Source organism: Somniosus microcephalus, chromosome 12, assembly GCF_052327205.1.
Source record: "Somniosus microcephalus isolate GS21.2 chromosome 12, FLI_Smic_1.0, whole genome shotgun sequence".
NCBI lineage: Eukaryota > Metazoa > Chordata > Chondrichthyes > Squaliformes > Somniosidae > Somniosus > Somniosus microcephalus.
Window position 1 is genome coordinate 46,985,587 of NC_140998.1, and position 14,227 is coordinate 46,999,813.

Here is a 14,227-nt window from a genome sequence, read left to right on the forward strand (position 1 = left end):
TTTTTTTTAATGATTTGAGTAGCTCAGGAATTTTGATTGCACAACCTAAAGCTGGAGGACGAGAACTAACGTGCAGTTTCAAAAGCAAGATTTAAAAACAAAACGCAGCATTGAAGAAGCGCTTTAAAATAACCGGAGCACAGCAGATGAATGATGGATTTGAAATGTTGTCTTTTATGGGAGTGGGGGTGCAGTCAGACAGGACACCTTTAAGGGGCAGTGGTGGGGTGGGGGGGAAGATGGCCGGGAGCGCCCCCTGTCGACCCCGAGCCGCCTCTGCCGGTATTTATGTATTTTTTCCCCCTGTGCCGAGCGGAGTTTGTGTGATTTCAATGAGCTTTGGCTGGCGGGGGAATCGGGCTGCCTGCAGGCGGCCGCCGGCTCTCAGCTCTCTTGTCCTTCCCTCGCTGCCTGCCTGTGAATGCGGCCGGAGACTCGGCTGGATGGTCGCGCTCTGCTGAAAGCAGCCCGGGGTGTGGTGTGCCAGCCGGCCGGCCGGCCGGAATCGCTGCATTGAAAGACGATTAGTCAGGAGGAGAGGGGGGAAGAGAGAGAGATCGGAGCAACAGCGGCTGATCAAAACCCCAGGCGCGAATACCAGGGCAGAGCGATTTGTGATGAGCCGGGCACTCGGCTTTGATAAAGGTCTTTATACTTTTCGTGTGATTTTAAAAATGTGTTATTTTGCAATCTTTTTCGGCATTACTGTGCATTGCAAAGAAAATGTAAATGCATTAAAATATATATTTAACTGCAGATAGGCTGGATTAAAGTCGAGCATTGCAAGCTGAGAATGTGAATTTTTTTTCAGTAACGTGTTATTATTTTCTGGGTGCGCGGTTGGAGATTGCACTTAACCATTCGGCTCGTTTAACTTCCCCCTCCCTCTCTCTCTCTCCCCGTAAACCATTGATTTCCAGGTTTGCTAACCTACGGGACGCACACGGTTTAGATTTCACTTCCGCACTTGTTCCGCCTTCAAGATGCAGACCTGGCTCAAAGGCAAGCGAGTCGGATACTGGCTGAGCGAGAAGAAGATCAAAAAGCTGAATTTCCAGGCCTTCGCAGACCTTTGCAGGTAAAGACAAAACCCATCCAGCCCCTCTTTTTTTAAGGCAATGAATCGGTTGGGGCTGGGACTGGCAGCAGGAAATAACGTCCGCAGATGTAAGGCAGCAGCAGCGAGAGTTCCATGTGCAAGCCCGCTCCACAGTGAGCCCAGCACCAGTCAAAGGAGGCAAGGGGAGAGAGAACCAGAAATAACCATTGAACTGCGGCAGTCACCGTGATCACGCTCACTTTGGTGGGTTAGGGGCTGGCGGGGGTTGCTCAGTGCTAATCTCTAGGTATATAAAAGAACAACATCCTTGGAGATTAGATCTGTACTGCATTTCTTTTTAATTTGCAGAATATTTTAAGTGCATTATCTCCCCCCCCCCCCCTGCACCCCCTCTCTTGTTTTTCTTTCCCTCTACCCATGTCTTTTGCATTGCACTGTTGTGAAAGGGGAAGGTCGCTTTCTGATCAAAGTTTAAGAATGGAGAAAGTGCTTCTGGATGTAGGACTGCACGAGGTGGTGGAGCTGAGAGCCGATTGCTTGGAGCAGGCTGCAGAGCCGATAGCCGAGTGCTCTTTTATGCACTGTAAAGTTCCTGCTGACTAGGAGCCTTGAGGATGCTGTTTCAATAGGCGCAGGGATCTCCATGTTGGTTAAAGCATGGATTATTACTGTCTTAGAGGCCACGTCTTAAGTTAGCAATATTGTTCTGTGTATATAGTGAAATTGCCGAGGGGCTATAGTGCTGCAAAGTAATCTAGGAATGGCCCCACATTTAACCCGTTCTGGTTTGAATCTGATCACTGCATTTCCACTTCTGATCCGTTTGGAGCCCCATTGTCAAGATTGGCTGTCAAAAATGAGAACTAGGTGGGTCCAGCACACAACCTCTGTGATGCAGACCTTTAGTATACTGCTTGGTCTGAAGTTGATGATGGGATGCTTTTGTAAATGATTGATGCAACCTTTAATCTTGTCCATGTGTGTATGCTGCTTTCAACCCTTTTGGAGCTGTATGTTTTGCAGGAACTGCACAGAACCCATGAAATCAGAAATAACTTTTGAATTCATCAGTGTCTCTTAAAATTGCCCAAAGCTAATGTAAACCTGGGTCCGGCCAGTCAGCAACAACTTGCATTTATATAGCGCCTTTAATGTAGTTAAATGTCCCAAGGCGCTTCACAGGTGTGTTATCAGTCCTGTGAAAGGTGTTACATATGGACAATGACGGACAGGTAAAGACCAATGTTCCCGTTAAGCTTGTGGCCGGGCGGTTATTTGCAAGGTCCCTCGCAGGCCGCTCGCCGGCTTTCACATTGTAGATACTGCGCATGCGCAAAAATTGAGTGGGGCGCGCAGTGGGGGTGGGAGGCTGCACAGGAGGCAGTGCAGGCTATGGGGACATTAGTAAAGACCCTTTGGTCCATCAAGCCTGTCCCACACAATTGTGATACCTTGTGTATCACAATATACACTCTCCACCCCACCTGAAACCAGGTGATTTCCTGGGAGAGGTGAAAAAACAGATTTTAAAAAACAGGGAAATTCCTCTCTGACCCATCTAGGCGATCGAAACTAGTCCAGGAGATCACTCTGGCCCTGAATTCCCTGCAGTACCTCCCTTCTGTATGAGGTGATCTCTGCCCCAGCCAGAAACAAATCCAGCTCTCGCTTGAAGGAATTCAGCGCATCAACATCCACCACACGAGACGTCAGCCTGTTCCAGAGGTCCATTATTCTCTGGGAATGAACCACCTCCTGACATTTAACCTTGCTAATCTTTGCAGTTCATTTTATTGAGCAATTTAAATTAGACATTAAAGTCTCAGTCACATTGTTTACTTTTTCAGTTGGGCTGTGTGATACATTTTGGTAGGAAGAACGAGGCGAGGCAATATAAACTAAAGGTACAATTCTAAAGTGGGTGCATGAACAGAGAAACCTGGGGGTATATGTGCACAAATCGTTGAAGGTGGCAGGGCAGGTTGAGAAAGCGGTTAAAAATGCATACGGGGTCCTGAGCTTCATAAAGAGAGGCATAGAATACAAAAGCAAGGAAGTTATGATGAACTTTTATAAACCACTGGTTCGGCCTCAACTGGAGTATTGTGTCCAATTCTGGGCACCGCACTTTAGGAAGGATGTAAAGGCCTTAGAGAGGGTGCAGAAAAGATTTACAAGAATGGTTCCAGGGATGAGGGACTTCAGTTATGTGGATAGACTGAAGAAGCTGGGGTTGTTCTCTTTAGAGCAGAGAAGGTTGAGAGGAGATTTGATAGAGGTGTTCAAAATCATGAGAGGTCTAGGCAGAGTAGATAGAGAGCAACTGTTCCCATTGGCGGAAGGGTCGAGAACCAGAGGACTCAGATTTAAGGAGATTGGCAGAAGAACCAAAGGTGCCAGCTATTCACAATCTATATCAATGATTTGGATGAGGGGACTAAATGTAACATTTCCAAATTTGCTGATGATACAAAGCTAGGTGGCAGTGTCAGTTGCGAAGAGGATGTGAAGAGACTTCAAGGGGATCTCGACAGGCTCAGTGAGTGGGCGAGAACATGGCAGATGGAATATAATGTGGATAAATGTGAAGTTCTCCACTTTGGTAGAAAAAACAGAAAGGCAGAGTATTTCCTAAATGGTGAAAGATTGGGGAATGCAGATGCTCAAAGGGACCTAGGTGTCCTTGTACATGAGTCACTGAAAGTGAATGTGCAGGTGCAGCAAGCCATTAGGAAGGCAAATGGTATGCTGGCCTTCATTACAAAAGGATTTGAGTACAGGAGTAAAGAAGTCTTACTCCAATTATATAGGGCCTTGGTGAGACCACACCTGGAGTACTGTGTACAATTTTGGTCTCCTTACCTAAGGAAGGATATACTTGCCATAGAGGGAGTGCAACGAAGGTTCACGAGATTGATTCCTGGGATGGCGGGACTGTCGTATGAGAAGAGATTGAGTAAACTAGGCCTGTATTCTCTTGAATTCAGAAGAATGAGAGGGGATCTCATTGAAGCATACAAAACTATTACAGGGCTTGATAGGATGGATGTTGGGAGAATGTTTCCCTTAACTGGGGAGTCTAGAACCAGGGGCCACAGCCTCAAGATAAAGGGTAGGCCATTCAGGACTGAGATGAGAAGAAATGTCTTCACACAGAGGGTGGTGAATCTTTGGAATTCTCTACCCCAGAGGGCTGTGGAGGCTCAGTCATTGGGTATATTCAAAACAGAAGTCGATAGATTTCTGACTAGTAAGGGCATCAAGGGATATGGCGATAGGACCCGTGAATAGAGTTGAGGCAGAAGATCAGCCATGATCTCATTGAATGGCGGAGCAGGCTCAAAGGGCCGAATGGCCTACTCCTGCTCCTATTTCTTATGTGACGTGAGGAAAACTTTTTTACGCAGCAAGTAGTTATGATCTGGAATGCACTGCCTGAAAGGGTGGTGGAGGCAGACTCAATCACAGCTTTCAAAAGGGAGTTGGATAAGTACCTGATATACCTATCAATTCATCCAATGAAAAGCAACGAGTTAAGATAGTAACTATAGGTTTTTATTGGCTAAATAACAGAGCCCACCCTCGTGGGTGATCGGGTCCAACAAGGAGGAATACCAGCCAGTCGACCACCTTTATACCTGGGCAAGCAGGCGGAGCCATGGGCGGAGTCAGCTGTGGTCAGCCCAGGTATAACAGCGTGACAAGAGGTGACCTTGTGTAGTGATACAACAGTGTAAACAGTGATAACCATAGTGTAACGATATAAACAGTGATAACCATAGTGTAACGATAGTGAACGATAAAAGTGGTTTACCACATTCACCCCTTGTTTAGATTTGAGTCCGGCGGGGTGAAGTGTACTACCAGTTCGGGTGTGTCAGTCTGTCCAGAGGCCTCGTAAGTCTCTCTGATCGGCGCAGCAGCGGCGGCGGTGGTGCAGTATCCGATGTTAATGCTGGTGTCTGCGTGGTCGGCGAAGGCTTGTGGGGTTCCGGCATGCCGTCTACCTGGGCTGGATTTGGGGGGGTGGTGGGGGGTAACGGTGGTGTCTCAGGGGTGCCCGAGGGTGCAAGGTCTCGTAAGGAGACTGTGTCCTCCCGCCCGTCTGGGTATGCCACATAGGCGTACTGGGGGTTGGCGTGCAGGAGGTCCACCCTCTCGACCAGGGGGTCCGTTTTATGGGCCCTCACGTGCTTTCGCAGCAAGACGGGCCCCGGAGAAGTCAACCATGTTGGTAGCGAGGTTCCCGTAGTCGACTTCCTGGGGGAAAACAAACATTCGTTCATGGGGGGTGGCGTTAATGGCCGTACAAAGCAGTGACCGGATGGAATGTAGCGCTGCCGGGAGGACTTCCTGCCAGCGAGAGGTTGGGAGGCCCTTAGACTTTAAGGCTAAGAGAACGGCCTTCCAGACAGTCGCGTTCTCTCTTTCCACCTGGCCGTTCCCTCGGGGGTTGTAGCTGGTGGTCCTGCTTGGAGCAATACCTCTCGCTAGTAGGAACTGGCGAAGTTCCTCGCTCATGAAGGATGAGCCCTGGTCGCTATGTATATAGTTCGGGAACCCGAACAAGGCGAAGAGGTCGTTCAGGCATTTGATGACCATGGTACTGGTCATGTCTGGGCAGGGGAAGGCAAAGGGGCACCGGGAGTACTCATCAATGATGTTGAGGAAGTACACATTACGGTCAGAGGACGGGAGGGTCCCCTTAAAATCGATGCTCAAGCGCTCGAAGGGGCGGGTGGCCTTGATCAGGCTTGCTCTGTCCGGCCTAAAGAAATGCGGTTTGCATTCGGCACAGGTTTGGCAGTTCCTGGTCATGGTCCTGACCCCCTCGATGGAGTAGGGCAGGTTGCGGGCCTTAATGAAGTGGTAAAGTCTGGTGACCCCGGGGTGGCAGAGGTCGTTGTGGAGGGTCTGCAGTCTATCAATTTGCGCGTTGGCGCATGTACTTCGTGATAGAGCATCTGGGGGTTCGTTCAGTTTACCAGGCCGGTACAAGATATCATAACCATAGGTGGAGAGCTCGATTCTCCACCTCAAGATCTTGTCGTTCTTGATTTTGCCCCTCAGCTTGTTATTAAACATAAAAGCGACCGAACGCTGGTCGGTGAGGAGGGTAAATCGTTTGCCTGCCAGGTAGTGCCTCCAGCGTCGTACTGCCTCCACGATCGCCTGGGCCTCCTTCTCGACCGAAGAGTGTCGGATCTCAGGGCCCTGGAGGGTCCTTGAGAAGAAGGCCACAGGTCTCCCCGCCTGGTTAAGGGTTGCAGCTAGGGCGAAGTCGGATGCATCGCTCTCCACTTGGAAAGGGATAGACTCATCCACCGCGTGCATTGTGGCCTTAGCAATGTCTCCCTTTATGAGGGAGAAGGCTGCGCACGCTCCTGCCGTCAGGGGGAAGGAGGTGGACTTCATGAGGGGTCTGGCTTTGTCCGCATAATTCGGCACCCATTGGGCATAGTAGGCGAAGAGCCCCAGGGTTCTCTTCAGCGCCTTTGGACAGTGGGGGAGGGGAAGCTCCGTGAGGGGGCGCATTCTTTCGGGGTCGGGGCCGATGACTCCGTTCTCTACTACGCAGCCGAGGATGGCAAGACGCGGGGTGTTAAACACACATTTCTCCTTATTGTAAGTGAGGTTCAGCCGTTCGGCCGTACGGAGGAATTTCTCCAGATTAACATCGTGGTCCTGCTGGTCGTGGCCGCAGATGGTGACGTTCTTTAGATAAGGGAACGTGGCCTGCAGCCCGTTCTGGTCAACCATCCGGTCCATCTCCCTTTGGAAGACCGAAACCCCGTTGGTGACGCCGAAGGGAACCCTAAGGAAGTGGTAGAGGCGGCCATTCGCCTCGAAGGCGGTATACTGGCGGTCCTCCGGGCGGATAGGGAGTTGGTGATAGGCTGACTTAAGGTCGATGGTAGAGAATACCCGGTACTGTGCAATCTGATTGACCATATCAGATATGCGGGGAAGGGGGTATGCATCCAGCTGGGTGTACCGGTTTATGGTTTGGCTGTAGTCGATGACCAGGCGGTTTTTATTGCCGGTCTTAACGACTACGACCTGGGCACGCCAGGGGCTGTTGCTCCTCTCGATGATGCCCTCCTTCAGGAGACGCTGCACCTCAGAGCTAATAAAAGCTCTGTCCCCGGCGCTGTACCGCCTGCTCTTGGTGGCGACGGGTTTACAGTCGCGGGTGAGGTTAGCGAACAGGGAGGGGGGCGGGACCTTGAGGGTGGATAGGCCGCAGGTGGTACGCGGTGGGCGGTTTAAAGGCTGCTGGTTGTCGACTGTGAGTGGGGGGAGGGGTCCACCGTATGCCAAAGTGACACTTTGAAGGTGGGATTGGAAGTCCAGCCCTAGTAGGACGGCAGCGCAGAGCTGGGGCAGGACGAGGAGTTTAAAATTTTTATACTCCGTGCCCCTAACCGACAGGGTCACAACACAGTAGCCGCTGATGTCTGTAGAATGGGACCTCGACGCCATCGAGATCCGGTTGCGCGTTGGCCGGACAGTGAGGGAGTAGTGGCTCACCGTGTCTGGATGGATGAAACTCTCCGTGCTTCCGCTGTCGAACAGGCAGGTCGTGGCGTGGCCGTTTACTTTGATGTCCATCATGGACTTGGACAGGTGATGCGGGCGAGCTTGGTCCAGTGTGACGGAGGCTAGTGTATGGCTGAGCGAGCTGCTGTAGTCTGCGGGTGAGGCGGTGGTCAGGTCTGGAGACAAGGTGGCGATCGAGTGTGGTGGACAAAATGGCGGCGCCCACGACGTTGAATAAAATGGCGGAGAAGATGGCCGCCCCCACAACTCACATGAGGCACTGCTGGCGTCAGTGGCCTTGATCAAAGATGGCCGCCCCATGACTCACACGAGGGGATACTGGCATCTGTGGCCTTGATGAAAGATGGCCACCCCCACAACTCGCATGAGGCACTGCTGGCGTCTGTGGCTCTCCCCCTGCAGGCCTTCGTGAAGTGGTCTTTCTTGTGGCAGTCGGAGCAAGTCGCGTTTCTTGCAGGGCAGCGCGTCCTCGGGTGTTTCGCCTGGCCACAGAAGAAGCAGCCGGCGGCCCGATCGCGGGGCTCCGATGTCGCAGCCGGTACCGGGGGTGGCGGTCCCAATCGGGTCTGGGACGCCGACGCTGAGGTAGGTCCCAGAGGCGGCGGTGTGAGGGGTATTGCGGCCGGGGTCCAGCCCGAGTCCCAGGGTCGCGCAGCACAGTACCTGGAGTACGTCTCGAGGTCCCGATGGGCCACTTCCAGAGAGCGAGCGAGGGCTGCAGTAGTATTCAGGTCGAGGTCCTTAGATTCGAGCAGTCTTTGCCGTGAGTAGTCGGACCGAAGGCCTTTCACGAAGGCATTGCGGATATTCCCTTCAGTATTTTCTGCAGCCGTTACAGCTTTAAAGTCACAGTCCCTGCCGAGTGTGTGTAGCGCCCGTAAAAATTCATCTACAGACTCTCCTGGCTGTTGCGAGCGGGATCTTAGGAGATGTCTGGCATACATAGAATTTACCGGGCTCCGGTACTGCTCTTTCAGCAGGTTGAGGGCGTCCTCGTATGTAGCAAGGTCCCGGATGAATGCAAATACTTTAGGGCTCACCTGGGCGGTCAGAACTCTTAGTTTGGATCCCGGAGGCACGCCGAATTCTCCCAGGTAGGATTCGAAACGGCTCAGCCAGTGTTCGAAGTCGAGGGCTGAGTTCGCTGCCTGTGGGTTTAGATCCAGGTACGGCGGTCGGAGGGCTCGCAGCCAGGCCGGCTGCTGTGGCTGTTGTAGCTGGCCGTTTGGCTGGTCGTTTGGCTGCTCCGATCCACTCATTTCAAATTTAGCCAAGAAAATTGATATACCTATCAATTCATCCAATGAAAAGCGACGAGTTAAGATAGTAACTATAGGTTTTTATTGGCTAAATAACAGAGCCCACCCTCGTGGGTGATCGGGTCCAACAAGGAGGAATACCAGCCAGTCGACCACCTTTATACCTGGGCAAGCAGGCGGAGCCATGGGCGGAGTCAGCTGTGGTCAGCCCAGGTATAACAGCGTGACGAGGTGACCTTGTGTAGTGATACAACAGTGTAAACAGTGATAACCATAGTGTAACGATAGTGAATGATAAAAGTGGTTTACCACAGTACCTGAAGAAAAAAAAATGGCAGGGCTACGGGGAAAGGGCGGGTGGAGTGGGACTAGCTGAGGTGCTCTTGCAGAGAGCCGACATGGGCTTGACGGGCCGAATGGCCTCCTTCTGTGCTGTAACCATTCTATGATTCTCTGCTGCTTTCTTTGCTACTAGCATAGTACATGATGGGGCACTTATTACACCTGAAGTCATAATTTAGTTTATCACAGGCAGTGTTAGCATGGTTGGGTACTTGTGAGGGAACTTTAATACCTAGTGTCAATGAAATGAATACTAATGTGTGTTTTTTGAGAATTGGAAAATAAGTTAAGTCCACAGAACCTAGCTTGAAGAGATTGTCTGCCATTCGGGTATTCTGATAAAACAATTATGGCAGAGATCGCTGTAAGCTAAGTTCTGGGTGGCATAAAGTGTGCCTGTGTTACTATCATGATGGTTGCCATTGTATTTTAAACTTTTAAGCAATAAATAAGTCTGCCAGAACCTAAATTCAAGCAGAATATGAAATTTGAACAGAAGTCCTATGGAAAACATAAAGCCCTTATTAGGATGATAGAGCACAAACTCATACAGTTTGATGTTTCGAGCAAGAACTTACTAGGTCCTGACCAGGGCCGGGGAAATTGTTCAGCAGGGGGCCCTTCAACCTCAAAAAAAAATGAATGAATATTCATGTCAGCTGATAGGTCTTCCAGGAACCCACTGGTAGCACAGAATTATTACAGATCCATTAACTGAGCAAAGCTGGATGTTTCTGTGAGGTGCAGTACTTGAGGTCTGAAAAGCTATGGACTGGACAATGCTGTATTTATGCTATTACCTTTTTCACACAGAATCTGGATTGCACTGAAGAATAAAATTACTATACACCTTGTCAGATTGGAATAGAATGTCATTCTAAAGTCTGTCAGGAAAAGAACCAAGATTTTAGGGATTGGATGGTGTGGGGGGAAGCAGGGAAGAGACTCTAGTTGGAGGGCCTAGCAAACCTATATCATTTTAGTATGATATCTACATTGGCACCCAGTCCGGCAAAGCCTCAATTTTAAAATTCTCATCCTTGTTTTCAAATCCCTCCGTGGCCTCACCTCTCCCCATCTCCGTAAACTCCTTCAGCCCTACAACCCTCCCAAGATCGCTGCGCTCCTCCAATTCCGGCCTCTTGCGCATCCCCAATTATTCATCGCTCAACATTGGCAGCTGTGCCTTCAGCTGCCTAGGCTTTAAGCTCTGGAATTCCCTCCTAAACCTCTCCGCCTCTCTATCTCTCTCCTCCTTTATGATGCTCCTTAAAACCGACCTCTTGGAGCAAGCTTTTGGTCACCTGTCCTAATACCTCCTTATGTGGCTCGGTGTTTGATTAAAACGCTCCTGTGAAGTGCTTTGGGGCGTTTAACTATGTTAAAGGCGCTATATAAATGCACATTGTATATCTGATCGTATGAATTGTAGCAGAAGTATTTTCTACTGTGGCTTCTGGCTCTGTGGCTTTTGACACCATATCTGAATCGGGCAGCTGACATGGCCCAAGAATTTGTATGGCATCATACATATTGTGTGATTTACATACAGTATGTTGATGAGATGATACCAGCAACATCTGATATCAATTAGCACATTGACATCTTCAGAATAGCCACTTTTGTCATGAGTTTAATGGGATCCTTCTCTGCACTCAGCGCTGCCCGTTGGTACTAATATAAACTCGGTGAGGTCTGGCATTATGCCGGTCGTACCTGGAGTAAAAGTTTTGGGCATCAAAAATAAATAACCTCTGGAGCACAGAACTCCCCCTTCGTGTGTAGATTTTGGTGTCTGTGTAACATTACTGTTTTATGCCTATACATTATTTAGACTGTTCTAAAATTTTAAGATACAGTGATGTACAGTAATTGGCGTACAAATCTGTACATCAATTGCCACTGGACTGTACAATGTTATAAATGTGGAGTGGGATCTATTTATATATACGTTATATATATAAATGTTACTTCACCTTTTTTTAATGGCTTCCAGCTGGACTTAATAGTTCAGATGTAGCTGGCTTGAGACCATTGCACATTATATCTTCCTCTAGTGTGCTCTTGTTTAGTTCTGGTGGTGCTGTGTGCTAGAGGCTGGAACTTTGAGAGTAAGATCATAAAGTTTTGTAAAATCCTACTGGAAATGACTTTACATTGACTTTGTAGATGCTCACGTATGTGGAAGTGGCACAAATCAACAACAGAATAGATTATAATTAAAGGTTGTTCCTGGGGGTGGGAGGGGAAACAAATTGGTGCTTGTGGCATTTTACTGCATGTGCATTCAGTTAGGGTTGGAAAAAGCTGAGAGCAGCTGATAAGCCACCACTATAAGTTCAACATCTATGGTACAGAATGTTGTATTTAGAATTGCTAGAGAACACTTTTGTAACTTCAAGACAAACCTGTCTCTCGCGTTTCCCCATTGCTTCTCTGAAAGCTCCGATTCATGCAGGGTTACAGCATCATGGGCGCTGGCTGCTCTCTGCCATCGTGCTCGAGTGGCAGGTGTAAGCTTAAGCAGTGGGTATTAGCAGGATATTTAACCAATCCTGTTCCTTTTCAGCAAGTGTCACTAGATAGTGACCGCGAGTGGGAACCCTGGTTAATTTTTCTCCCTCTCCCTCTCCCTGTTCTGGAGCAGTAGAGGACGACTGAAGTGCCCCCATTGTTGCCCTAGCCGAGAGAAGCTCACACACCCTAGATCAGGCAATAACCCTGGCACTTTGGTCTCTGGCTCCTTACCTCATCAGGCGTTGCATTTTCCATCGTGGGAGCCGAAACTCATTCCCAAGTAGTTTCCCACAGCACAGCATTCCTTTGAGTGAGTTTTGCCTGCCACCCCATGACAGATCAGACTCTACGGAGACCGGTTGCACATTTTCCAATTGAACGACAGTGATGACGTCTCACTCCATTCATTTCAGTTGGGGAGGGGAACAAAGGCAAAAAAGCAAAGTTCAAACGGTGGCACAAATTCATGCGGTATTTCAGCCTAGACTGTTGCTATTTAAATAAATATGGAGAATTGTGAATGGGACCTTTGTTAAATGCATGCCTGTTAATGTTATACCCTGTTTCAGTGTATCTTTTGTTTACAAGGCTAAAATAGTACAGTACCCTCTTTCCCCTCCTCCACACATTGTTATGGAAGCTTGTATATTCTCAGTCTAGGTCATCTTTACCAGTGAAACAACTATTGATGATACACACTTCTGCTCGCATCCTCCCTCCTCATCCTGCAGTGTGAATTGGAAAATATCCCAGATCCCCTAGTGAGTCCAGATTAGTCAGTGAGTAGCTAAGCTATACAGATCAGGAAAGAAAAGAAAAAAAATGTTTCATTTTGTATAGTGCCTTTCATGTCCTCGGGACAGCACAAAACGCCTTACAACCAATAAATTACTTTTGAAGTATAGTCATATAGAATCATAGAACAATACAGCACAGAAGGAGGCCATTCAGCCCATTGAGTCTGCGCTGGCTCTTTCGAAGAGCAATCCAGTTAGCCCCACTCCCTCGCTCTTTCCCCATATCCCTGCAATCTTTTTCTCCAATTGTATATTTGTCCAATTCACTTTTAAAAGCTATTATTGAATCTCTATCCACCACCTCCACCATCACCACCCTATCAGGCAGTGCATTCCAAATCCTAACCACTCGTCGTGTAAAAAAAGTGACGATACTGACTAGGTAATATATATTGGGCATCCGTGATTGTCCTGACAGCATTAACAATCACCTGTAGGATGGGTCGCTGAAGGGCGTCGGGTTGTATGACAATTCAGCAGTTTAAATTTTTTTTTTTCACTTTGGTCAGTTTTTTGTTTCCAGATTTATTGAATTCCATTTCGCACCTTACCATGGTGAGATTTGAACTCACGCCACCTGGGTTGCTAGACCAGTGCAATAACTACTAGGCTATTGTATCCTGATAAATTATAAGTTAATCTGTTTTTATGGTATTGGTTGACGGATAAATGTAGTCCAGGACACCGGCTATAGTGCTGTGGGATCTTTTACCTTCATGTGAACAGGCAAGCAAGGCCTCAGCCTAACTCCCTCAGTACTGCACTGGAACGTCAGCCTAGATTATGTGCTCTAGACCTGGAGTGAAGCTTGAACCTACAACCTTGGGACTCTGAGATAAGAGTGCTACCAACTGAGTCAAGCTAACACTTGGAAAGTGCAAACCTGGATTAGACGTAGAAATGCCGTGTGTTTTTGCTTCTCTCCTGTGGCTCATAGGAGGTCAATTCATAAAATGGATAAGACCAGGTCTCTGTTTTTCCTAATGGATCTTCAAATAACCAACAGGGAGTGGAAGCAAAGAATGATTTAGCGTTTTTGTATTCTTCTTCTTGGAGAATGTGTTGGGCAGGATCTGAAAATTGATGTTGAGCCTTTCCCACCTGTTGCTGTGCTTGTGTCATGAAGTTTTTTTGCTCCATAACACAAATATGCCGACCCACAGAAGTGGCTTGGCATGTTTAACAGACCACTGGAGGCAGTTGTTCCAACCACAGCAGCCTGAGAAAATGTTATTTTTTTTTAGTGTCAGATGTATTATTTTGAGTGCATCAGTAGTCCACAGCTGTGATGTAAAACTGCCAAAAGCTTGCAGAGTGTAACTAATAAATTGCTGAAATATATAGGTGGGGGTGAATACCCATTATTTTCTATTGTTTTGGGTGAGCGTTTCTTGTTTACTTTAGTAGTAAAAAGGTTTTTTGACAGATAAAATTACAGAACTCTACCTTCTTCATTCAGGGAATTTTGAAGTTGAAGATGAGAACGAGACCCTCTATTTGTCCTCCATCATTGACCGAGCCTTCAGCCATCCTGCCCCTGCACTCTGGAACTCTTCCTAAACCCCTCTGGCACATCGCTTTCTACTACTTTTAAAAGCCTTGGTCATCTTCCCTAACTTTTCTCCTAACCCCTGATCATTGACCTCCTCTCCAGCTCCTTGTGGAGTGCCTGGCTGTATAATTGCAAGCTG

At 48.4% G+C, this 14,227-nt stretch overlaps 1 protein-coding gene across 1 annotated transcript in view; it reads left to right on the forward strand.

The window, feature by feature from the left end:
• Positions 1-239: 239 nt before the first annotated feature.
• Positions 240-14,227, forward strand: part of itpk1a (inositol-tetrakisphosphate 1-kinase a) — a 204,864-nt gene continuing 190,876 nt past the window's right edge. The window contains exons 1-2 of the mRNA XM_086002795.1: positions 240-645; positions 921-1,078. Coding sequence (XP_085858921.1) covers positions 984-1,078 — 95 coding nt within the window. The 5' untranslated portion in view covers positions 240-645; positions 921-983. The remainder of the gene's footprint in view (positions 646-920; positions 1,079-14,227) is intronic.